The sequence below is a fragment of the Heterocephalus glaber genome, unplaced genomic scaffold (assembly GCF_053883595.1).
Source record: "Heterocephalus glaber isolate CG9 unplaced genomic scaffold, H.glaber_assembly_v1.0 deba00001472, whole genome shotgun sequence".
Taxonomy (NCBI): Eukaryota; Metazoa; Chordata; class Mammalia; order Rodentia; family Bathyergidae; genus Heterocephalus; species Heterocephalus glaber.
In genome coordinates, this window is record NW_028258315.1 from 1,879,624 (window position 1) to 1,906,785 (window position 27,162).

Consider the following 27,162-nt stretch of genomic DNA (forward strand, 5'->3'; position numbering starts at 1 on the left):
ACCAAGACCTATGATAAGAAGCATACAGATCAGTATAACATGTAACCATTTAAAGACAAAAAACCTTCAAATTCTTCTCTAAATCTAAAACTTTCATTATGATGCTTAAATTACAACAGCTAAAAAGAGTTTTGTAGTTTCAAATGGCAATTTCAAATATCAGGCCCATAAGAAGTAAATATATATGTATTTTGAGAACCTCCATATAATAAAACACGATTCTCCAGGTACAGGGCTTTGACTGTCTTCTGACAGGAAGGCATAGCTCCTGCAGTGTTGGACAGCATGCCAACAGTAGGCTCCCCTGAACACCCAGCCGGCTGCATACTGTGGGACACTGAGCAGTGTTACCCACGATGCATCCACACACAGCCCTTGTGCCCTTGATAATAAAACTGCCTAAGACCTGTGGGTCAATACACACTGCAACTGAGAAAACCTTAGCATTCTCATCTCTGTCTCTCAAGCAGAGAGAATGAAAAGATAGGCCTGTAAATTTCAGAAGTTTTATTTCCATCTGAGTTACAAAAGTCTGGCTATAAAACTCTGAATATATTACTGAGTACCATTATAGCTCTATACCAAAACAGAGCTCCATTCTGAGTGCTAGTGAGAAAACATTTTGGGTGTGACTTCGTAATCTCAACAACTCAGGAGGCTGTGCCGGGAGGATAGAAAGTTCAAGCCCAGCCTGGGTAACTAAGTGAGAATCTGTCTCAAAATAGAAAATAAAAAGGCCTGAGGATGTAGCTCAGTAGTAGAGCAGCTCTCAGTCTGATTCCCAGTATTGGGGAAAAAATGTGCATAACATAAAATTAGAATCATCTTCAATAAAAAGAACTCATTTCAGACCTCAGGCCCAATTTATATACACCAACCTTTAAGAAATGGTTTTCATCTTAGTAAGTGAATGAAAAACTTTTATTAAGGTATATTTTAACAAGCTGACTTTTCCAGAATATAAATTTTAAGCAAAAAGCCATTTGGTTTTTCAAATGTGCTAAGTTTAACTTTTAAATCAAACTTGCCAAGAAGTCACAAATCTGCTTTTATAGATTGGGTAAACATAACTGGCAGACAAAAGGACCGTTTGAACTTGGATATACAAGTGTCTAATTCTTATCTAATTTTAGGCCAAGTCTTACAGAGTATGCTGTGTCGCAGAAAAAGCAATGGGTGTTGTATTTTACACAAGAACTTAAAATGTTCCTGTTATTTGAATAGGGAGATACATCACATTCACACACATAAGTCTAGGTTCCCAGCTAAGGTACAGTATTTTAATGAGCAGCACAAATAACAGAACATACAGAAACATAAAATGCTAGTAGGAAATAAGGGTCCTCTAAAGTTCTCATTCCCTAAGTAAGGAAACAGACACTCCGAGATGTCTGCAGACTCACCAAAGTTAAAGAACCCATGGGGCTAAACTGTAGGACCCTCCACCGAGCTCGACTGATGCCCAGCTCCCGGCTCCCCTTCCGCCCGGCAAAGCCCTGCCTGGCTCCTGCCACACCCACAAACCTGGTGCCCGAGTGGTTCTCTATCAGATACCAGGCGGCTGAGAAGTTCTCACTTGTGAAGTCGGCACTCATTCCGTGGAACAGCATTTCCAAGTCTTTCTGGGGAAATTTACTTCTAAGAAGGAAAAGATTTAAAATACATGACAACTGTCACTGCTCCAAAACGGCCACAGACATCACTGAGTAGCTGCTGTAACGTGAGGACAAACCTTATGGTCATATATGGGAAATGACCAAGACTCCGTCTGTATTTATGCACCAATGTATTTCCTACACCACAGCTGAATTTCTACCATGTAAACTTTGAATGTATAAGAAAAATTAATTGAAATTCAGAAAATATATCAATAAATCTATGATTTAAAACATAAAATCGAGTTTTTTATAAAATCTATCAAAAATATGAAATCATTCCCCACTCAAAATAGATTAAAAAATCAAAATTTGGATGCAGTGAAGTTTAAAAATATCAAATTGGTTTATTCAAATGTTTTCACCAAAGAGCTGTATGAAAGTTGTTTTAAGACATCTGAGGGCTGAGGATGCAGCCCAGCGGGAGTGCACTTGCCTAGTGCCTGCCCAGTCCCCTGCCCCCAAATCCTAATGCCTAAGAAGATATGGGAACACTAATAAAACACCTCTAGTTATACGGCACTCATATTACATGTCTGTGTGCAGGATAACTTTCAGAAAAGCTTGTAATAGCAATAGGCTTCACTGTCTGCAGCTCCCGTATCTTGTCTGCATTTTCAGGATGATTTCTGGATCAATCTGTTCAGTAGCCGTTCAAACACTAATTCAATATCCACTGTAGGCCAGGCTCCACCTAGACTGAGATGTGTCTGAGAGCAAACGTGCAGTCAACCCCCGCCCCACCCCGCAGGCTCGAGCCTCACAGCCTTGGCGGCCGCCCACCCCGTGCAAAATGAAGTCCCGGAGCCACAGTGCCAGGGTCCATGAGCTGAACCTGCCAGCCCCTTGGGACTCGTCTCTGCCACTCTAACCTTCAGATCCAAAGCCTCACTCACCTCAAATATGTTATTCTCTCCAGCAGAAACACTCACTTCCACTGTGGTCCTCTGGTTTGCTGTTCCTCTAACTGAAAGACATCCCTGATCCTGACAGATTGGACAAGTCTAATTCACACGGTATAGATGGGCCTCAGTGTTATTCTACAGCCTAGTAACTTTAACATTTATTCAGTGGGGTTACCCAGAAGAAAACGTGGGCAGAGCCAGTGATGTTGCTACTCACTCTTACTTGGGAAAGTCTTGATATTCAGCTACTACAAACACAGCCTCAATCCAGAAGCTAGGGCCCCTAGCCTAAGACCAACACTCCACCTTCACCCGAAGGGAGAGTTTTCCCTCCTTCTCTTGGCTAAGAGTAACAACTGATGAGCTGCATGTATGGGGGTGGGGCGGTAGCAGGCTTTGTGCCTTTCCTCAGGGCTGTCGGTGAGAACAGGACGTCCTTCTGAGCTTGTCCCTGGTGCTGTCACAGGTGGCCTGTGCTCTCTGCCCATGGGCGATGAAACCTACTGGAATCTTGTGGGCATTTTCTCAGGTTCCCTGAAGGATGCTCCCGGGGAGCCCTCTAACTACGACTCCCACGTGCATTCAGTTCTATGACTTATTTCAGGCCTGTCAACTTCATCGGACTTCAAAATCCCTAGCAGATCAGTAAAGCATGTTCCTTAATGTGTCTGGGTCAGTTACGGAGGCAGGGCTTTCGGTACTACATATGATCCCGTGCCCGATTCCTCTCTGGCACTCTTCCCTGCTCTGCTTTCCAACCACCACGAGCTATGCAGCCTTGCTCCACAGCTCTCTTCCACCACGATGTCCTTGCCTTGGAGAAGCTGATTGTTCAGGAGCAAATTAAACCTCTCCTCCTTAATGTTGTGGGTGTTGGGTATTGTGCCAGCATGAGAAAGCTAATACGGAAAACTGGTACCAAGGATGTAGGGTCGTTACTGTGACTATACCTGAACACATAGTTTAGAAGCCTCTGGAAGTGGTTTGCTGGAAGAGTTTAGAAAGATGTAGACATGGTAACTAGAGAATCCATAGAGCCTGATGGGTGATGATGGTCAGAGCTCAAAAGACCAGAATGCTGACAGGAATGCACACAGTAAAAGCCAGGCTCAGGAGATTTCGGGTAGGAACAAGGTCACCTTGACCTTTGGACTAGGGGTCATGTACATTACATTCTGGCAGAAAATTTATCTATATTTTCCTCATGTCTTGAGACACTGAGATTAAGGGCAGTAGATTAATTAATCCTAATGAAGGAAATTTCAAGACAGTTCAACATTCAGGCTGTGGTATGCGTGCTACTTTAAGATTTAAAGTGAGAATCAGAGGCAAAAGGCAGAGAACAAAAATTAAAAATTTTAATTGTGGCCCAGAAAGAACCACGGTAAAGTTGGGGCCAAAGGAGGTGTGGCTGCTAAAGAGATTACACCACTAAAAAGAAGTCCAGTACTGTACAGGGACAAAAAGAAAGATGCCTTGAGGGCATCATGGGAATCAGCAAGACTCCATTCATCACAGGCTCAAGGGTGCAAAAATATAAACTTTTCATTTTAGAAAACAGTTGTTGGAATGCCTGTTGACAAAGGGCCTCCTGGGAATTGGTTCCCTGGGACTCAATTTTTCACTGCTCTCAGCCATCCAGGCATTCAGAAGCCGCTTAAGCCATGGCCCCCTGCGTTATAGAGGAGTACACCTCCTCACAGAGGTCACGCTGGATCCCAGTGCTTCTCCTGTCAAACAGCCAGAAGATTTTAGGTAATAAAATCACAACCACAAACCTGTGAAGGTAAAAATGCAGGAGACAGTGGAGGAGGAGCTGACTTAGGAAAAAGGACAAGGCCAATGACCTTGTAACAGCAACAGGAAAGGAAGAAGTGCTGGGTCAGCACAGCGGATGGTCCCCAGGCAGCTGCAGCTTGCACGGGGTTTGCATGCCTGCTCCGGAGTGAAGCCACAGCTCCCCGGTCAGCAAAAGCTGGATGCACCCTGAGCGGCTGGGACCGCGTCTGCACTTGCAGTCTCCAAGCATGGAGGGAGACCCTGAGGGCCACACACACTCCGCTCAGGAAACATTTTCATCAAGGAGTCAAAACAGCCTCAGTCACTAACCTGGCTCCTCTGGAAAATGTTTTCCACTGGATGGAAGCACAGGGTCAGATTTAAACCTTCTAAACAGGTGAGCCCCAAGTGTGTGGGGGGAGTAGACAGACACAAAACTCCCAGGACGCTCACAATGTGTCAGCATTTGCTTTCCGGCGTGAGGCCTGTTTGCAGTGCCGACCCATGTGGTATGCAAAACACCACCGCTCACTGTCGGGCACTGCACCGCTGCGGCCTGTTGAGAGGGGACATCTGTCCAGAAGCGGCAACCACAAGCTGAGAGGCAGTGAGCAGCCACAGGTCGATCTCCGAGTGTGTGCTTGTTTCTCCCACTTCTTTTAGCTTTCAATTTTTAGCAACACTGTTTACACCGTTACCTTAAATATGATGGGTTTGTTTTAGTTGTTTCTTTTTAATTTTTCTAAGTGCAACTAGGTACCCTATCACAGCCCACAAATGCACTCTGTCCAAAAGGTGAATTCTGCAAGGCTCTTCTCATCTACACTCCTTCTAAGAATTATTTTGCTATCAATTTTTTTTTAATGTAGCCTTCCAAATGTCATGGGAAAATCGGTCACTTCTTTCTGTTGGAAAGCTAAGCTGATTAGAAAAACATCAGATGTGTGTCTCTTCTAAAACCCATGTAGAGAACTGGACACTGTAGTACATGCCTAATCTCAGCTACTCGGGATGCTGAGGCAGGAGATTTCTAAGTTCAAGGCCAATCTGGGCAACTTAGTAAAATACTGTCTCAAAATAAAATTTTAAAAAGGGGTAGGGATGTAGCTCAGCACTCCCTCAGTTCAATCCCCAGGACCACAAAAAGAAAAAGGGGAAAAAAATGAAAACGATGTAGAAACAAACCGACACAGGGGATGCACTCCAGCCAGCCATTCGTGGGTAATGATTCACAGAAACGACTGACAGCCACACACAAAAGCGGGCTCAGCCCCGTTGTCTGCTCCACTCCCAGCCCTACCGAGCACAGGCTCAAAACATCACCATAGCGTCCTCCCTCGCGGCAAATGAGTATCACTCCCAAGAAACAAAACCTGGGGAAGGCTCTCACATGAACCTGTTTGTCACCTGGTCTTTGGTTTAGTTTGTCTCCATAACAACTGAAGCCATGCGGAGAACTCTTGCATTTGCGCCAATGGACATAATAAATACAGACCTCTTACAAGCCACTCCTGTCTCAACTCAAAGTGAAATTACTTTTTCTGAACAATTAGTAACATTTTTATAAGTACCATGCCAGCATGTGTGCAAAAACATTTAAAAATTCGGGGACATCAAGGGCTCTAACAGCGAAAGCTGGCCAATAAATGCCAGCTATTAGACTTGTGTACTGAAAGACAACAGTGTGCACGCTGGTCACTGGTAAAATGTGTTAAACTCTGACCCTCACCGAAAAGCAGGGCTCGCTCTCTTGGTCGCATCTCCTTGGTGTGGTGCCCAGCCTGGCACAGCAGTGTGGGCGCTGCTGCATCCCGCGCCCCCATTCAGCAGGGCCACAGTGGAGCGAGTGCTCAGAAGGCTCCAAACCTTCAGGTTAGCACTGTCCAACCTGCAAACTGTATCCACAGCTGCCTATTCCACAGTCGTGATTTGTTTTAAAAAGGGCCCTTCCCAGCCTTCTAATTCTGCAAGAACCCCAAATGACATCAATAAACAGAAATAAAAGACAGAAAGTGCGATGCTAACCTGAACACCAGTGTGCTTTACCGAGACCAAAGCTATTATCTGGAAAATGTTAAGTGGCCCAGAAAAGTACAGCCCACACCAATACGTCGCAGTTTGCCTTCCCCTTGCTTTTCTCTTCTCTGATGCAAGACTGCCCTATCTTGCCAGGCTGGGGCTACACACAGCTCAGAGAAAGAGTATATGCTTAGCAGGTGCGAGCCCTTAGGTTCAATCCCCCAGCACCACTAAAAAGCAAGTGATTTCTTTATTTGAGTAAAAAAAAAAAAATACATGAAATAAATGTAGCTTTCTTTTCAGTATCTTAAAAAAAAAAGGAGCCAGGCATGGTGGTTCACCCCTGTAATCCCAGCACATGGGAGGCTGAGGCAGGACGATCACTGGGAGTTTGAGGCCAGCCTGGAATACATACTGAGTTCAAGACCAGCCTGGGCTACATAGTGAGACCCTGTCTCAAAAGCCAGGGGGGAAAAAAAAAGCATTTTCCCAGCCAAAAATATTCTCTCCTCTTGGTTTCTATACTCTTCCCACTTGTACCTTTCATTTTCTTACTTCCTGGAATCTCTTTCCCTTCCTGTCTTTCTTCTCAGACTCTTGGATGGACAAAAGCCTCCCGACACGTCCGCCTGTGCAGAGGCCCTCCTGGGATCCCCTGCACCCACCTCTGCATCGACTCCGTACCTCTGAGGGCACAGGGAGCGCGGGCTGGTGTGGCGGGGACCGCACACTGACCACACCGCTCAGCAGCCCTCACTCCCGTCAGGCCTCCCTCTGCACTGAACTCCGAACTGCTTCTAGCATCTTCCTGGTTTTCCCATTAATGAATGAGTTAACAGCTCTGACATCTATTCATTTTATGTTTGAATGAGAATTATGATTTTAACTGTTAAAAACTTATCCTCTAATATTTTCCATTATTTCACTGATAGCAAACATCACCAAAACCTAAGCAGCAATTTTTTAAAAAATCTGTTAATATCATCCCCACTGGAGTATTTCTTGAATATATATAATACTATTTGAAATTTTTAATATAATTTATTGCCTGTAAACTGAAGCCATTGAAAAGAAATTCTTTTCCTAAGTGGCAGAGCAGTGCACAGTGTATATATCCAGGAAGAATAAAGAATCACGGTAACAGTGACTAATGTTCATTAGGCCCTTGCTATGTTCTAAGCATTTACCTGCATTCATCATGGAAGCCTTCACCTGAGGGAATTATAAAGCAGAATTCGGTATATAACTCCATAATCAGAATCACACAGGCCAGAAAATAAGTGAGATATAACTGACATGTTAAATGAATTGTTTAAGTAAGATATAAGGCTAAAGGTACTAGTTATAGGAGTCACTAAAACACAATTCCAGGGAGTAAGGAAACAAAACTCTGGATTCAGTTGCAAAACATCTTGAAACACATGACTAAAGTTAAACAAATCTTGGTTAAGTGAGACCTATAGGTAGAGAGTATAAACAAAATAAAAGGTGACTTTGGACCTTATTATTCCAAAATATTTCTAGAAAAATCAAGTGAATGGATAATTTTAATTTCAATTTTGACTGCAAATATGTCTGAATATTTAAAACTTACTAACTGCAGAGAAGACACTAGGTTCATATCCTAAAAGGCCTAGGTGAGGAGCTGGAGGTGGAGATCAGAGGGAGACAGCCGGCCAGCATGCACAAGGCCCTGGGTTCCATGCCCAACACCAAAGCGGGAAAGGACGCTACTTATCAAAACGTCAAGACTTTTCTTTCTAACAAAATGCAAACTCAGAAGAAACAGAAGGGGCAGAGAGCTCTGCTGTCTCCCAGCCCGGGCTGCCTCCACCGTGTGGCTGCAAAGCTCTGGAGTTGGGCTCCTTTCCCTGTAGGACAAAACTCTGTAAGCAGCTGAGAAAGAACCCAGAAGGAGAAGTGGTACTCACTTTTCAATTTCAATGCCAAGGGGATTCGCAGGACGGAGGGACAACGGAGGGATTCCTTTATTCCTGTCAGTGCGCATATCATAATAATTCATTTCATCAACCCACACGGCAGACTGATCCAAAATGCCTACAAAAATGAGAAGCCCGGCCGTAATTAAATAAAGAGCCCCGAGCACCTCCCCGATATAGCCATAAAGCTTTAGCTTTTAAAGACCCAATACAAAATGCCTAGTCATTTGTGAGGTTTAAAGGCATTACAGCTCAGGTTTTGTTTTTTAATGCTTAGTGACTGAATTAAAAATAGTAAGATTCTGCAGCTACGCAAGGAGGCTGAGGCAGGAGGATCAAAAGTTCAAAACCAGCCTGGATACTTTGCAATACCCTGTCTCAGAGTAAAATGTCAAATCTGAAAACGGGCTGGGGGTGTAGCTCAGTGTGGAGCACCCTTGGGTTCAACCCCCAGCATCTACCCTACTGGGAATCTATGAAAAGGAAACAAAAACACCTCTCAATTTGTGGTTTCATTTTATATAATTGAGTAGAGAAGAAGTTCTGCCAAAACAAATGTATCTTACAAATAATAAATACTACAATATTTCTACATTGTGAAATATTACTGTTTAAATTGGTCATAAAATTCAGGCGGTTAATAGAGAAGATGCAATTATATGAACCACATTATCTGATTATTCAAGAGAAGACTGTGAAACTGTGTAAACTTTTAGAAAGCAGCTAGGAAAAACCTGGATACAAAATATTCAAGTCAAGCATTAGCTGAATGAAAAGTTTCTTGCTCATGACTATTGATAAATATATGATTATATTTATATTTGATTATATACTTGGTATAATCATGATAAATTATGTATACTGTTATATTTATATGATTTTATATTTAATATTTTGAGTTTCTTCTTGCAAATTCCATAAGCTACTTACAGGCATTTCGCTATCAATGAAACCCTAATGTTCTTAAAAATGATTCTTGAAAACTCAAGAAATGTTTCTCATTTTCTTTTCTTCCATAAACACCAACATGATTTCATGAATAGTTAGGCAAAAGCAACATACAGCTTCCTATCTCTCATTCCTTTTACTGTTACTAACGCTGGAAATGTTCTAGATGATAAACAACAGCAGGTCTTTTCCTACGTTACTCTGAAATCAATTGGGTAAATTCAATAAAATAGCCAGTAACGGGCCACAGAGCGGGACACGGAGCCCGTGGTGCCTCCCAGGGGTCCAGGAGGACTGCAAGTGTGAACCCAGCTCAGCACCCACGGTGCCTCCAGGACGCGGCCACAGCTCTGCCCCAGGCCCGGTGCCAGCCCGGTGCCAGCCAGGTACCCGGAGGGAGCGCAGGGCAGGAAAGCACCAAGGCCGCACCGCTCAGTCCGGGCGCGCTCCAGAACAGCTGCTGCGCACCAGCTTCCTCTCTGCTGCATGCTGTGCTGCGGAATGATGCTAGAGTGCATCACACCGTCTCCGTCTCCTCCAGAGCGCCGCACAGCAAATGCCCGTTTAATCTCAGTTAAAGAAGTAAATAATAAAAATAGGACTATTATATATTTATATACTGTATAAATACAGTATTTTATAAATATGTTTATGCCATATATAATGCAATGTAATACAAATGCACATATGTACGCACATTCAATTCAATTTTCATTTAAATTTCTTAAAATGTTCATTTATTTAAAAATATAGGAATCTGTGCCCATTTTGGCAGCACATATTAAAAATACAGCAGTTTGTAGAAGACAATGCTACAGTAAAGCTCCACACTGTAAGGAAACAAAAACTGTTTGTACACTTAGGAGGCTGAGGCAGGAGGGCAAATTAGTGAAACTTTGTCTCAAAATAAAATTCTAAAAAGGGCTGGGGGTGTAGCTCAGTGATGAAGTGCTAGCCTAGCATACACGAGACCCTGGGTTCGATCCCCAGTACTATGCAAGAAGGAAGGAGCGGGGGGGGAAGGAGGGAATGCTTGTAAAATATTTTACTTTTCTACATAAAGAGACCGACGGTGTGGGTGTGATTATGCCGAAGATGCTGATGTTCTTGTATTACACAACATTTGTGTACTTGTGCCGAGACTAGCGAGTCACATGAGCAAGCTGGCATTACTCTTATGTTAGGAGGAGAGATAAGAATGCATAGAAGTAACAAGGAGAATAATTTAAAGCATTAGTTTGCGGTCTAAGGAACTATGCTAAACACTACATTTGTGTTCTAACTTCTGCAAACCTGTGAGGCGGCTAACTTTCTCCCTCTGCTTTCACCTACGAAGAAATGAGGCTTTGCACTTACACACGGCACATCAGAGCTGAGTCTTGCTCCCCGGGCCAAGTCCTTACCCACTGCTAACACAGGAGGCCGCAGGTGAGTGAAGAAGGCTGCGGAGCAGGCAGAGAGCAGCTGCCACTCGTATGAGGCCAACGCAGCCCAGCCTGGGCAGCTGGAAGGATAGAGACACCGGCAGAGGGAACATCCCTCAGACAGTGCTGCAGCCAGCTGGGCTTCATCAGCAGGCATGTTCACCTCAACTCAAACAGTGCAACAGTTTAAAAGCACTGTCATTAAACTCAAGATCAAGATCAAGGACCCAAAACTGGGATTCGATTCTGAATGTGACACCATGAGATTTCACTCATCTCTGAGAACAATGGTGTTGCTAGGGCCCTCTTCCCAGCAAGGCAGACTGTAGCCCGTACCCACTTCCACCACATAAACACAACTCTAACTGAGTCAATTCTATATTCATCTACTGATCTCAAGTTTTAAAAGAAAAAGTACTTTTCATATTCTTCTTTAAAACAGTAGGAGTTTTACCTATTTTATCGGGTTTGAGTAGCTTGAAAGAGACTGTCGAGGTTCCTCTGCCACCTGACTTGGTTGTGACGATGATGTCCCCTTTGTCGTTTTTGGCTTGTCCCACTCGACACACTATTTTACTCGGAGACATCCACTCTGCCGTCAGGAGGCAGTTATGCCCACAAATGGTCAGGCCTAAAACGAAGCACACACGGAGCGAAGGTCAACACTACGGTGAGATGTTAATCGGGCTTCACGGCTCCACCGTGGAGAGTTCAGACATACCACTGCCTTGTTCGGTGGTTATTTTTATAATGAATGTACCCAATGTTATCTGCAAATGTGCTGCTATCTCTATCTTTTCCAGTCTGCCTTTTCTCTAGTATTTAAGATTTCTTTTAGACTACATTTAAATTTCTTCAAATATCAGATAAGAAAATAGCAGACCATAAAGATAGCCAGATATTACAGATTACTCAGACTATGAGAATCTTAAATTGTTTGTCAGAAGTGTTAGAAGGGAACTTATTGCTATGATTAGAAATTTAAGTTACTGATGTGCTTTTAAAGTGTATTAAAAATGTTATAGATTAGTCCCTAAAACATTCTATATTCACTTTCTTCCTGAAAAGAACGAGTATGTTCTTTTTCTAGTGTTCAACTGTACATGCTGTTACAAAATAAACTCAAGGAGACATTTGATTTAGGTGGAGTCTGGAATATGGTAAGTCCAGGGAAATGTTCTTGGGCATTCCAGATTGCTATTCATTCCTTTCACTTCAATTCAGTTCCTACACTGGTAGCTTATGGTGCTCTAGTGCTTTCCTAATAAAATGCTTATATTACTCTCTTACTCTTCTCTACCAGTAAACCAACACTCCCAAAGGGTCAGGTCAACTCATGTCCATCATCTTCACTGACAGGATGGTAAATTAAAACTCAGGCAGTAACCAAACAAGGAGGCGCTGAGCAACTGCCGTGCATGTGGCACGCACCCCGGGGGAGCACCAGTGTAACCCCAGCCCCGACAACTCGCCTCCTAGCTTATTTCCTTTGCATTTTTCTAGTCCCACAAAACAGACACCAGCCTGATAAACACAGAAGGGATGGACTAGAAAGTGTGCCACAGACCTAGCCTGCTCAGTCCCTCCCACTACTTAATCCACATAATGCTCAGCAGCAAACTTAGCAATGGCAATTTTTTTTCAGATGGTAGGAACATTTCAACTGATGCCAAATTTGGTTTTAAACTGGAGTTATAGTTTGCTAAAACTTAAAGCACTATTTAGTAATAATTCTATATTAATTATAAAGGAGTAAAATAAAAACTACATTTTTAAGACATCTTTATATTTCTTGAAATAATGAACCTTGGGAGTTCCCTTAAAACACCTATTGAATTATTTATTCACAGATGCAACTTTGTTTTGCTAATAATAGCATTTAAAGGTTCTTTTAGGACTAAATCATCTGTTGGTATTTTTAATGTATTCAAAATTCAAGATTATTTTTTCAAAATGGGACTATCTTTAATATCTTTCCTCATAATCAGTTTTTGTGTAAAAATGTTAAACAAGAGATTGAAAACTCCAGAACCCACCTCCCGAGATCAGCACAATGCACACTGCTCAAGTCACCTCAGATACACACGAACCAGTCCACGTGCTTTTAAGTGAATGGAACCTGGGCAAGCAGCTGAAGCGGGGGGCTGTGAGTTTGGGTCAGCCTGGGCTAGAGTGAGACCCTGCCTCAAAAAAGTAAACGGGTAAATAATAAAACGAAGAGCAAATGTGTTCATTTGTAACCTACTTACTTAGAGATAGTGGATAGTTTGCTATCACTTTTAAATTTTGTAATATCTAAAATGCCTTGTGATTTTAAGTATTAGCTCACTTCAGAAAGGATACTATTTCAACAATAAAGGTCAGGGCATAATGTAAAAACACAGTATTTTCATTTACATAAAAAGTCACTCCTAATGTAAATTCCCTGCTAGATTACTATCCTACGATTAAAACTAAGAACTGGAAGTAGATTGCACATTTATTACATAGGCAAAAAGTCTTAAAAACACATTCACATGAGCAATACAAATGGCATCAGAACAGGGCTGGTTCATCTAGTCCTGGCTCTCTTCGGGCTCTTCTGATTTAATATCTAGGCTGCATTTTTACTCCAAAGATTAATCATCAGAACATGGCTTAAACACAGATTCCAACAGATCATTCTGAATGTTACGAAAAGAAGATCATAAGACCCATCCTTTTTCATTCTAAAGCACATTTTTACTAACTTACTGAAAGCTAAGAAAGCTATTTCAGTGAAATGTAATAGCATCTTTTTCTTAAAGTGACCTGTAGAATTCCAACTTTTTATAGTGTTTTACTTGGCTAATATAGCTATGATCTGAGTTTAAAACTCTTAAATTATTTAGTAGGTTATGCTTGCTTTTTTAAAAAATGGTTCTTGGCAACACATGAGGCAGGTTGAAAGCTGAAGCAGCAAGGTTTATGGAAGTAATATATACTTGGTTATGTAAGAACAGCACTGCCTGAGCCCAAGCGAAATTAGAATTTATGCAGACTAGTAACTGTCATGTGACACCCACAAAGACTGCCAGGTAAAATTTTAGATATAATTTCCACCTATATGGTATATTACCACACACTGAGAATTTTTCCATTCAGGTAATGGTATATCTGGATTGAGCTACATTGAAAACCAAGACTTAGGATTAGATAAGACTATCTTTGCAAGAATAAATTTAAGCCATGTCTACTAAAGAAGCGAAAACTATAACCAGAGAAAACAATATAAAATGAGATAATTATATTAACCACTAGCAAAAGAATTAGCTGGAAGGCAAAATTCAGTATTAAATACAGAGCTGAGCTCCAGTTCATGTTCCCCTTCTACAAGGTTTTCCGGATGGCCAAGAGTCAATCTATCACCAAGCAGTTAAGATGCAGGAAAAGGAAGTTCCAACTCAGAGTTCTAGGGCATCAGGGCCGGACCACTAGGCATTGAGAAGCAGAAACGGCCGTGTGTGAGGATGCACTCAGCAGCATACGCTGAGGCCTCCCCTCCTCACCCCCAACACAGCTCTCCGCCCTCAAGTGGCGTTCACAGGCCAACACCTGGACCAGATCCTAAAATGGTGGCACTGCTCTCTGCCCCACTGTCCCCCGGACCCACTTCCGTTCAGGCCTCAGGTCCCACTTCACCCGTCTGCACAGGAGAAATCGAGGCAGAGGCAAGTATCTGCCTCTGGAGGCTCTGAAGGACTTGAAAGACAATATAGACAGTATTTGACAAAATAATGACTTCCACAGATAAACCAGAAAACCGAATAATTCATCTCATCCCAATCGTTTTAAAGAGATAGCAGCAGATATTTTCTTATCGGCTTCACTACTCCAAAATAATGAACCTTACCGCACTGGTCCAACACGAAGACCCCTTGGCTCAGCAAACCCCACAGTCACTGCCCTCACCTATAAGGTCCGTGGGGCCGGTGCCCAGGTTCTCCCCTCGAATCGTGACCTTCGTCCATGGGATCCCTTCATTTGGAGAGATGCCTGTCACAAGCGGGGGCTGCCGTGACCTCCACATCGTGGCTGGTGCAACAAGCTGGTGATCTAGCTACAGAAGTGACCTGTTTAAAACGAAAAAGAGTTAGTGCCAACTGAGAAACCTCGGACTAAAATATGAGTACCAGACATTCAGTGCTGACACCTAAAAAGCATTCTTAAGCATACACAGTAGTTCTAAACACTTGAGCTGTATTTTGCCTGCCACCCAACATCTACTGAGCGCCAGGTTTACTGAGCACGTTAGTTAGTACTGCAAGGAATGCATCGGAGGAACAGAAACCTGAGGCCTTGGTTCTAAGAGCTCTCAATACAGCGGCAGGCAGAGCTCATGGTCACTAACCCCACGCCTACATCTGCTAACCCGAAATACATAGTTGGAACCCTTCTACTCCCAAAGTCTTTTTAAGGAATATATTCTGTTTAATTAAAATCTACTTTAGACTTTTACAAAATCTGGGATGTAGGTTATAAGCAGAAGCATGGATCTGCTGTTCCGTCAAGAGTTCCTATAGATCTCGGTACTCCATTTTACAAATGGTTCTAAACCTCTGGCTTTTTTGTATGTAAAATGAAGCTAATACTAGAACCTGTTTCGTAAGTGCTATGCTGCAGACCAAGAAAGTCCTCCACTGGCCTCCTGGGCTCACAGGTGAGGCTCTGGATGTGACCGAGTCCTGGGCAGACAGAGCAGACCTGCTGGTAGGAGCTGGGGCCCGGCTGGAGGACGGTGTGTCTCCCTCCCCAGCTCTTCCTCCACTCTGCTTCCTGAGCACCAGGACCCGGGCAGCTCTCCTCCATCACACCCTCTACAACTGTCCTTCCTGCCCTGGAGCCGGCCAATCAGACTGTAACCCCGAGCCTAAATACATCTCTCCTCCTTTGCCCTGTGTGTGTCAGGTACTGTGTCTCAGCCAGGAGAAAGGGCCTAAGACAAGAAGGCTATTATTGTAAAGAGGATGTAGGAAAACCTTCAGCAAGCACGGAAAGTAGCGTACGGACCTCAAAGCACCGCCGCCAGTCCCCCTTACGAATAGCAGCCCTGTGCACACCACAAAGCCCAAGGGAAAAGACCCACAGATCCTGACATGCAAATGCCCCACCAAAAACGAGGACCTCCTGCCCTCAGACTGTCACTGAAAGGGTAAACTGCTCCTGACAAATTAGGGACTTTTTCTTTAAAGATGAATTTTCTCCAAGCTTCCTCACGGTGAGCATGTTAACTGCCACCCTAGGCCTGACGACAAGGAGAATCAATGCTTCCAGTCCCTGGGCCAACTTTACCAAATCTGTATGTGCATAATATCTGGTTTCATTTCATCCCTTCTAGAAATCAGAGGGGTTTCACGCCTGCAGGAGTACACTAGCTGCCCTTCTCCACTTGGCAAAATGTAACTACACTCATCCATCCTTCCTTTCTTCTTTCTTCCATGTTGGAACTAGGGATTGAACCTAAGGCCTCTGCACTGAGTTACGTCTCCAGTTAACCTGCCTGCCAGCCTTCTCTGCCAAAGCACCAAGACTACAGGTTTGCACCAGCACACTTGGCTTCATTCTTCCATGTTCATAGGCTTCTCTCACTCTTGGCTGTGGTCACGTGATGGAACCAGTAGCCCAGGCAGTCAGGCTCAGATCTGGATCAAGCCCCAGTCGGTTACAGACTGGCAACCACCATGGGAGAAGCATCTGATGAAGTCACTTGGACACGATACTCCCAGGGACATCAGCACGGCTCTTCAGCACTGACTCCCCTCTGCTGCTTCTAGAGAAATGGGAAAGCAACTTTTCAGGAATCAGTGGGCCCAAGCTAAGTTCTCACTGGCAGCGCACACCGGGCCTCGTTGTTCCTTTCCCTTATCTTTGGGACTTGTGAAACCATATGGAGCTGCTTCAGAGTCTACATGGAGATTCAGGTTCTTAAACTGTTTGACCAGGAAATGGGGTCTTAGGTTTGTGGTCAATTTGTTCAGAAGCAACAACAAGAAGCTAGAGACATAGACTCATTCACTTTATAACTTTCCTCTGTCCTCAGTGTCTTAAATGACTGTGTGAACAAAAGGCTGCATATGTAGTTTTAATATATTTAGAATTTAAATTGTTTATTTAAGCCTTTTTCTATAAGTGGAAAGAAGTTATTTTATTATCTGATTTCTTGAAACATAAAAACATTACCTACAGGGCAGTCTGTTTTCAAATGGAAATGGGTTGAGAAACCCTGAAACACATTCCAGATAATTACTGAGTGCACAGCATGTGCTAGGTGCCGTTCTACACTGCAGTGTAGAAAGCAGGTTTGTGTTTCTCTCATTTTTAAAAGTTTTGTGAGGACTTAATTTTATTAATTTTTAGTGATTAACATTTAGGTTTTATTCTCTATTCTTTTTATTTTCTGTTTCACTGGTTTCCACTCTATTATTTTCCTTATTTTGCTTCCTTTTCGGCTTCTCTCTACTCTTTTATGTTGGGTTTCTTTAGCTCTCTTTTTTCTAGTTTCTGGAAGTAGAGATACAATTCCGTAATTTTAAATCTTTCATACAAGCTTTAAAGCACTACTTTGGTGGTATCCCACAAACTTTATATGTATTTGTGTAATCATTCAGACAAAACATTTTGTTTTTCTCTGGATTTCTTCCTTGGCTGCTTTTTAGAAATACATTCTTTATTTTCCAAATACTTGGGTATGTTTTTAGATGTTGCATTACTGTGGCTAACTTAACTTCTGTGTAGACTTTGGAACTCATTGCTAGCTTCATTGTAGCCCAGTATATGATCCATCTTGGTGAACGTTCATTCCACGAGCACTTGTAAAGGAGTTTAATAAGTGTTCCTTATGTCAAAAAATGATCAAAGGTGTTGTTTGCATGTTTCATAGCCCATTTTTTGTTTAACCTAGTTATCAATATTGAAAAGAGATATCAGAACCTCTATGACTGGATGGATGAATATCGTTCCTAATACGAGGCTGTTGCAGAATGTATCTGATGCCCTCAGAAAACCACAGAGGCTCTGTACTATGCTATGCACCCATAAGTGCACCATGTTCTCCAGATGGAGCAGACTTGGGAGATTTCCAAGATTTTTAAAATAACTTTTAATAGACCCTACAGTATCCACGCTCAAGTTGATTCTGCCATCCACTTTGCTTCCCAGCCCATGGCTGCCCAAGCGTGGGGTCCCCTCCTCGATGCTCTCCAGGCCTGCAGGGCTTTTGGGGACGCCCACTGGGCTGGCAGTACCTGCTGATCGGCGCACTTCTCATGGCCCTGGCGAAGGCTCCAGGTAAATACCACGCTCTCCGGGCTCCTTCTGCGCTGCCCGTCCTCAGCCCATGGCCTGGCTTTGGAAGGCCGTGTGCCTGCCAGCACAAAGTGTGTCGGCACACCTGGGGCTTGCCACCCGAGTGGTTAAAGCGTTCTCTGCAGCCCTTGCTGGTTATCACAGCACGAAATCTCATGCCTGCAACACCGCTGCCTGCTAAATCCCCACTAGAGGACAAGCCAGCTGCGCGCCCTTCCGGTGCCACTGCCGCGCCTAGTACTCGGCCTCAGCAGACCTCGAATTGGGTTCCCTGGCCGCTCCTCCCTGCCCTCGCTCACCTTCCCTCCGGCCTCTTACAGATGGCTCCAAGGTTGCCACTCTTGCTGCACAAAGGGAGACGCGCTCCACTGCAAGAACTTCTTAGCATTTTACACAGCCTGAACACGACGAAAAGCACTAAGATAAATCACCCCTTTTAATCTTTTTGTACGTACGCTGGTGCTGTCTTCTTCCATCAGAACACATACACAGTTACACGTCTAATAAAAAGGGTAACACACTAGGTGTACACTGTGAAACCTGATCTTTACACATAAAATATAAAACGGTATCTTTCCAGGTTGGTAAACACAATCAACTCTACATCATTTTCACGGCTGCTTTGTTTCCCACTGTATGTATGTATAAACATTCATTTAATTATTCCACAGTGGATGTGTAGATGATCTGGTTTTTTAACAGCTGTGAACATGACAATTATTCTTTCTTTGGGGGGAGGAGGGGGGAGGTTACCTGGGTATTGAACCCACAGCCTCCTGAACGCCAGGCTAGCGCTCTGCCACTGAGCAACCTCCCCATCCTTTTTACTTTGACCCCGGGGTCTTATAAATCGCCCAGACTGCCCTCGAAACTGTAATCTTCCTACCTCAGTCTCCCAAGTAGCTGGGATTACAGGTCTGTGCTACCACAGCCGGCTGACAATGAACATTTTCAAATAAAATACTTTTGCACATTTATCCAGCTATTCCTTCTGGTTAAATTCAAGAAGGAACTTCTGGTCAAAATATCAAGGATGTGTATTTAAAATCTTACTAAATACTACCAAGCTGCCCTGCATCAGCAACAGTGGCTGTTAGGAACTGCTTTACAAGCAGCAATGTGGTGGGTGAAATCAAACAGTCACAAACTGCACCGTCAGAGCGTGGATTCCACTTTCATGACTTCGCATCTTTGTCTGGAGTTTATGTTTTTTGATTTTTAAGATCTCTAGTAAGAAAATTAAACCTTTCTCCCTATAAATCTCCTCCCCAGTTCATGGTTTGACTTTCACATTGTCTGCAGTATTCTCTGCTTTTAAGAAATATTTAATCTTTATGTCAGACCTATTGTCCTCTTCTTTGCTGCTTCCTGCCAAGGTCCGGGTCCACGTGAGACACAGGGAACGCAGCCTGAACTGCACACATTCATCCTGCCTCAGCAGTATCCCTCTGGGTGCTTAGTCGGCTCCACTGTCCTGGGCCCCTCGCTGGGTCTTTCCTGTTGACATGACACCCAGGTTCTCTGGTGAACGTGAGGAACCTGCTGGTGGCTCCTGACAGAAGGAGCATGGGTCACACCTTCTGGTGAATTCCGCTGGTCCTCAGCAGGGCTGTCCCGCACACAGGGAGTTTCTCTTGAAAGATACACCTTGACAGCAGCTGGCACTGTCTGAATCCACTGCAGCTGTCAGTGCTCTGTGTAGAGGGGAAGTCATGAGGCCACGGTGGAAGAGGGTGATCTCTGTCTCCAGGCCAGTAGGGAACGAGCAGACACTGCCTGTTCCCCTGACCTTCTGTCCAGGTTCCTGGGCCTCCTCGAGATGCTGATTTCCTATGCTCGAGAAAGAAGTAAATGTGGGAACAGCAGCCTTACTGTTTCAGGCTGGCAAAGATCCCAGACTCTACCTCAAATTCGAGAAAGGACTGCAGCAGCTGGTGGCATCAGCTGAAGGCAGGGCCATCTTGGTGATGGTGCAGCCCTCCAGCTGTGGTGTCTTCCAGACCAGAAGCAGAGCCAGTCACCGCGTCATGACGGCTCCTGCCCATGCATCCCATTCAAAGCCCACGAACACCATCAGCTGGGGGGCCAGGGGGGCTGGACTGAAGCTCTGGCTCCTCTCTTGGCCCACATGTGCCCAGGGGTCCCACTTGATTTCCTCTAAATTACTGTTCTCCCTGGGCTTAAGGGTCAGGAACTTCTTGAAGTTTTCATATTCCACAAACACATCAAGGAAATGTGGTATATGCCTCAGTACCTGCTCCTGCAATTTGGTTTTGCCCATTAAAAGGCAGGGACCCACCGATCATCACATAAGGATGACTCCCAGGTTCTCTGTGGCTACCCTGGGGCCAAAGTACTGTTGATCCTGAAGGACTCTGGTGTAGCTTAATAGAAACTGCTGCAGAAGATATCATGCTGGTTTCCAAAACTGCAGTCATTGCCAAAACCATTCCACATTCTGACCTTCAGCTCAGGGTTGGCCATAGCCTGGATGTTAGGTGTCCCCCAGAGGCCCACATGCTGAAGGCGTGGTCCCTGGGGACCTCTGGGAGGTGCTGCACTGGGGCCTCATAAGAAGCCCTCACATCACTTGGGACAGGCCACTGAGGTCAGATGTGGGTCTGACCTCTTCATCTTCTTCCTGTTCTTGTTTGCTGGCTTTTGATCAAAGTGGTTTCACACCAAGGGCACTTTGGCCATGATGTGTTATGGCAGCAGAAGCCCGTAATGGTGGGTCTGCCTGCTCCTGGACTGGGCCTCTAAACTGCATGGCTAATGACTTTCTCCTTTTGTAATGATGGAGGTGTTTCACTATACTGACAGAAAACTACACAGATGGGAACGGAGGGAAACAGTGGGATGACTGCCTGCTCCCCAGGCTGGGGCACTCCACCAAGCGCTGCACTCAGAGGGGACGTGCTGGGAGGATGTGTCTCTCTAAGACCCTGGTAACATGCTAGGTCCCAGCCTCTTCTTATTTAAAAAAAAAGAAAGAAAGAAAGGGGGCCCCCAACGGCTTTTTCTTTATGTGAAATACAGCCATCAGTATTTATCAGTAAGGTAATTAAATCTATAAGAGGATAGATACAACAATAGCCTTTTCATTTCTAGCTTGAAAATATAACAACTTCTGGTTTTCAAAGGGATCATACTGTCTACAACTAAAATACTCACTTTTCTATAATTTCTGAATGATCTCAAAACAATTCCAAACTTAACTGATACCATAATACTGTAAGAAAATGTTCTGTTGCATAAGACACAACAGGCTACCTTATTAACATCTATAAAAGCTGAAGGGAAGATAGCATTCATCATATTTTCATGTCTTCTTTACAATTTTATCATCTTTGGAGTAGATTTCTCCCTTCCATGAGACAGGAACTCACTGTGCCCAATGTGGCAATGTTTAAATGCAGAAGCGGCAGCTGCAGGTCAAGAAAAGTAAGCCTTCTATTTCTTTTTAAAGCCAACAATCAATCATGTGCTGTGTCTGCTACTCAGTATATTTGAGAGTCCAAGCACCAGGCCGGTGCACCTCAGAGAGTGAACCGAGTCGGTTATTCCTTACCTAACAAGCTTCTTTATACAGAACCACGTTTCCGGCCTGCGTCATTTCCTTCTTTCTAGAGAACTTTTATTATTTTAAACTTTAATATTTAAGGGAAATCTACTGGCAGCAAGTTCCCTCAGTTTTTCTTACGGTGTATGTCTAAATGTCCCCCTAAAGCCTCATGCACTCATAGGTGGGGCTTTTAGAGGTGGCTGGATCTAGGGTCTGTGAAGATAGATTGAGGGTGTGTGACAACTAAAAGGTGTGTGATTAAGGGTGTGAGGCTTAATTCTGGGTGCGGATAATGGAAGCCCCACCCTGGGTATGGGTGGCACCAACCACCTGCTACCCTGGATGGGATAAAGGGGAAAGGCAGGTTTGCTGCCTGCTGCCTCCTGCCTGTCCTGCCATGGACTGTTTCTCCATTTCGATGCTCCTCTGCCAGGCCACCCTGCCTTGGAGCCAGCTGTCTATGGACCGAAACCTCTAAAAAATGTGAGCTGAAATAAACCTTTCCTCCTTTAACTTGTACATATTGGGTATTCTGCCCCAGCAATGAGAAAGTAACTAAGATAGATTTCTCTGAGAAAGTCTTTATTTCTCCTTCACATCTGAAGGATAATTTCACCGGATATGGAAGCATCTTGGCAAGCTTTTGCTTACTTGCTTGAATGGTTTCTGAAGCGAAGCCTCATGGGACTTTCACCTGAGCCTCACTGCAACTTTTCTCAAGATTTTGTCCTTATCTGCAGTTTGAATTCTCTTTGCCTCAGCATAGTTTTTGGGTTTTGCTCATCTACTGTTATCAGGGCTTCTTTGATATGTGGTTTGAGGTCTATCACTAATTTTGGAAATGAATTAGCCATTATTTCATTAATTTCTTCTGTTCCTTTCCCTTTTCTTCTGGTTTTCCCATTATGTATACATTGCACTTCTTGTAAGCATCCCACAATTCTTCAATAATCTGTTTCATTTTCCTCAGTCTTTCTTCTTTTTCCATTAATTTTTGAAGTTTTAATTAACATTTTTTCAAGGTCACTGATACTTTTTTCAGCCATCAAAGGCATTCTCCATTTCTTTCAGCTATTTTTACTTTTGCAATTTTTTTCTTAGTTTCCATCTGTGTGGTAACATTTGTCATGTTACATATTGCCTACTTTTTCTGTCAATGCCCTTCATCTGAAGTCAGAGTTCTTTTAAATTCCTAGTTTGCTAACTCACATCTCTATGGCATCTAACTGCAGGTCTTCATTCTCGCTGTTTCTTCAAACTGTATTCTAGTTCTGTGGAAAACCAGACATCCCATATTGGTTAAAGCAACTCAATACTGGTTCCCAAGAGACAGCTCCTAGGCTGCTGGACTGCAAAGAAACCCACTGGTGAGTTGATAGAGTGAGGGGTGAGGAGGTGGGCCATGCTGGGAGGTACAGTCACTGGGGCACTTCTCTGAAGGATTTATCTGTCCCCACTCCTTCCTCTCTCGACACAGGCTCTCTGCTTCCGGCTTCGGTGACCTGAGCATAGGGACCTCTGTTCCCTATGCCCTGCCACCATGATGTGCAGCCCCCCACGGGCCCAGGAACACTGGGCCAGTAGACAGGAACAAAAACCTCTCCAGCCATGAGCAAAATTAAATTTTTCCTCCTTTAAGTCATTTTCCTTGAGTATTTTGTCACAGCAACAGAAAGCTGGCTAATACACCTGGGAAGACTCCATTCCCACCCCTCACACTCCTAGCATCCCCACCACGTCTCCTGGACAATGTTTCCCATATGTACTGGCATGGCAGGAAATGGCTTTACTCATCGTCACCCTGCATGCTCACTCTTAACCTGCATACAGTTTTCCCACCCTTTCCTGACACCATGTAAAATAAGCACCAGCAGGCTCTGGAGGACAGCTTCTGGCTGGACAGCTTTCCACTGTGTCCAGGTTAATTCTCCAGGCTCCAGACAGGCAAGGGTGACATGAGATGATGATCAAAAGGTGTATTTATTAAAGCCGGTTGGTTCCTGTGACTTCTTTAATCTCACACTAGGAAAGTGAGACACCTTGTAATCTGAAAATAGGAAACTGAGAACTATCATCACTTTTAATCAAGTTTTCTATTGCTGTGCTGAGTTCAAGGGTAATAGAACTAACAAACTCTGAGCCGCAAATTAAGCAACAATGTCAAAATGATCATAATTCACATGCAATTAGCCAAATTTGATTCATTATAACTAAATAGATAACTCTAGGGTCAAAATGAGTTTTTTATTGCCACAATAATTATAGAAGTAGTGGTTCCAAATGAATGCTAAAGATTGTTGACATGATTGCTTCCTTTCCCTGGATAATTCTGTAAAAATAAGGACAGAATTTGTGCAGCCTTGGAAGCAAGGCTATTTTTCTATTTTCATTTATCCTCCTAACTGGCTAGAATCTGGGTTATGTTTTCTCAGAAGAGTTCACATATCCTGTTAAAAAAAAATTATATTTTGTACAAATGTGATGTGAACACTCAAGGCCTAATGGTAAAAATAAGTCTGGTCCATGGTGAAAAGGAAGAAAATCTGCAAAACATAACAGTAACTTCAAAATTAATCAGAGATGTGAGGGAGGCATCACAAATGCTCTCCCTCGCCTCTTCTCCAGGTCAAACACACATGTCTTGCATCACCAAGAGAAATCACTGCTTTCGTGATCTCTGCTGCTAAATTCCGAGGCTGTATTAATTTCAAAGTCCAGACCCTTGTATCAACAATCATGTTTTCTCTACTTTCAGTACTGTATGATGCTCTGACAATTTGCAGCGTTGCGGATGCAGGATGGGACAGCAAACGACCAGTCTGGGAACTCACCTGACAGCCAACCAGCCGACCTGGTGTCCACAGTGCCTCCGGCAGGCTGCTGCAGTCACGGACACCAGTCCTCGCCAGAAACACCCCTGGCAGGACAACCAGAGGCTGCCCCTATGGCCCAGAGCTCTGGAAACTGTGAACATCATCAACCCTAAGCCTGCTTGGCTGGCCTGGCCTGTCCAGTTGTTGCTTCTAGAGAAACCACAACGGAGCATCTGGGCTTCTCCCCACTGGCTCCCTCTACCTGAGGACCCTGGAACTTCCTGGGGGCCCTCAGGGTGGCAAGCCTGGATACAATATAAGGGACAGAAAGAGGGTTGCTGCCATGGCTTGTGGCTTGCTGCTTTGCTGCCTTCTGCCCATTATGAACTGTTTCTCCTCTGCGATGCCCTTCTCCCATCCAAACTGACACAGAGACCACTGCTGCTCATTAAAAATGTGATTTCTGTTTGCAGACAGGGACCTAAAAGCAGCTTCTCTGGTGACTCTTCCCGTGGCCTACAGATACCCAGAAGCAAAGCCTGCCCTTCATTCTGTCTCCCGTAGGACCTTCCACCTTTGGATGTGGGTGTGGTAATCACTGAGGATTACCAGCCTCAACGCAGCCCACCCCACTTCAATGCCAGAGGACACAAGACAGCTTCACAGGCCAGCTGTGCCCACACGCTGTGCTCCACACAAGTGAGAGCCATCACCATCACGGGGCTCCCTCCAGGGCCACACTGCCAGGACAAGTGATGAACTGCTGGACTGCTGTCCACTCCATGGGCAGCCTGAGCCACCTTTTCCAGCCTGGGGCCCCTTCAGTTGAAGAAACTGGAGAAACCTTTCCTATCTTTTCTTACTTTCCTGTGTTAGGAGAAACCAACCAGCTTGATCCTTGTCAAAGCTGTGCTCCCCTCTATTTTCTTACTTTTCAATTGAACCCTTTCCTGCCAGGCGTGGGGGTGCACGCGTGTAATCCCAGCACTCTGGGAGGCTGAGGTAGGGGGACTGCAGGTTCAGCCCAACTTGGGCAACTTAATGGCTTAGTGAGACCCTGTCTCGAATTTAAAAATAAAAAAAGACTGAGGATGTAGCTCACTGAAAAATCTCCGGGTTCAAGTCCCAGCGCCAGGGCCCAGGGAGGGACCCTTCCCTGGAAACGTGTGCTGAACGCCTTATCCCTAAGACAAGGACCCAGCACTCGGGAGGCTGAGGCAGGAAGACTGCGACTCAGCCCAGCCTGGGCAAGTCAGCAACTTAGCAAGACTGTCTCAAAATAAAACACAAAGGCTGAGGACATAGCTCAGTGCTCAGTGATTGTGGTTCAATCCCCAGTACCACAACAAAAGAGAAAAAGAAAGTCACAGCCCGTAAGTGGCAGAGTTGGGATTCAAAGCCAGGCCCTAAGTCTACACCATGCTAATTCTCCCAGTCCAACTCTCGACTGTGGAAATCTCAAACACCAATAAACAGGGACCAGCATATCACCTGGCTCTGGTCCCCTCCAGCCATCAATTCCTTCCACCTGGTCACTCCAGTTTTGTCTGCAAAGGACTCAGTACCCAGCCCAAGCTCAAGGTCTTCAAAACTGCTACAGCTGATGTGTTTGATCAGGACCCAGCTAGGGCTCCTGTTAAAAAGGAACAACAGAACGGAGCTACCTTTACACAACACTCTCGTACCTGGCGGGAACAGAGAGGAAGCGAGGCACTGTGCCCTGACAGCAGAGGCCCAGTGGGGAGGCCAGCAGGAAAGATGCGCCTCAGATGCGCGTCACACTGCCTTCCCTGTGGCAATGGGCGTGAAGCAACCCACTGGAGGTGGGCAGACAGAGTGCACATGAAGCTCAACTCCTGAGTGCTGTGTGCGCAGCCTTCCCGGGTTGGGGCCCCGGGCAGCGGCGGCTTCTCAGGAACATTAAGACATGACCCTGCAAGTCAGCATCTTGGGAGAGGGGCTCTGACACCTGGCAGCAACCTCCCCACTGTAAAGGATACAGGAGGAACAAGGGCCACTGTGCCAGCTCCTGGACAGTGCTCCCCAGGGCACACGGGGGCTGCCACTGCTCCGTCATGCACTCCCAGCATCTGACCCAGCCCAGTGCTGCCACCCACAGAACAGCGCAGTCTGCACAGCCAGAGAATTCATCGGCTCTGAGGAACCAGGAGCCAGCCCCTGAGCACCCACCAGACAGCTAGGACTGCTCCGCTTCGGGACAGACCCATCCCTAGTCCTGTGCCTGGTCATACACACTGTTCTTTAAACAGATGCATCTGTGCCACCATGGTGATCGCTAGGACCACCAGACACCGAAGGCCACTGACCCAAGGAAGCTCCTCCTGACCCTCCACGTGCAGACCCTGCCACGGGAAAGAATCAGGGCACACATGGACCACAGCACCTGAGTGGCCTCCTCTCCCGGGCAGCAGCAGGTCCAGCTGCAATGGGACCATTTGCTACCGGGCACACGAGGCTAGAAGTCTGATACTGCTGAAAGTGGCCCCAAAAATCAACAGGACAGCAATAAGCCACATCTACTGACCCCTGGAAGCCTGGCAGCCTGGACTCCCTGGTGCCCTGGACAAGGGATTCCACAGTAAACAGACATGCCAAAATCAATGAGGATTTTCCAAAAAGGTCAAGGAATCGACTGTCAGCTTAAATTGGTCAATTTTATTAAAACTGCTGAACATGACAGATGTCACCTAACTCTCAAATGCTTTCATGTGAGCACAGCTGGATTAACTTGATCCAAATTTTGTATATAATGCCTTTCCCAATTTCTAAA

General features: G+C 44.8%; 1 protein-coding gene across 5 annotated transcripts in view; it reads right to left on the bottom strand.

The window, feature by feature from the left end:
* Exoc2 (exocyst complex component 2) overlaps positions 1 to 27,162 on the bottom strand; it is a 138,091-nt gene that overhangs the window by 103,483 nt on the left and 7,446 nt on the right. For all 5 annotated transcript variants that reach the window (XM_087181709.1, XM_021260766.2, XM_004847796.3 and 2 more), the window contains exons 2-5: positions 14,601 to 14,761; positions 11,125 to 11,301; positions 8,290 to 8,416; positions 1,525 to 1,638 (exon numbers count right to left, since the gene is read on the bottom strand). In XM_087181709.1, the coding sequence (XP_087037835.1) occupies positions 1,525 to 1,638; positions 8,290 to 8,416; positions 11,125 to 11,301; positions 14,601 to 14,718 (536 nt within the window). In that variant the 5' untranslated portion in view covers positions 14,719 to 14,761. The remainder of the gene's footprint in view (positions 1 to 1,524; positions 1,639 to 8,289; positions 8,417 to 11,124; positions 11,302 to 14,600; positions 14,762 to 27,162) is intronic.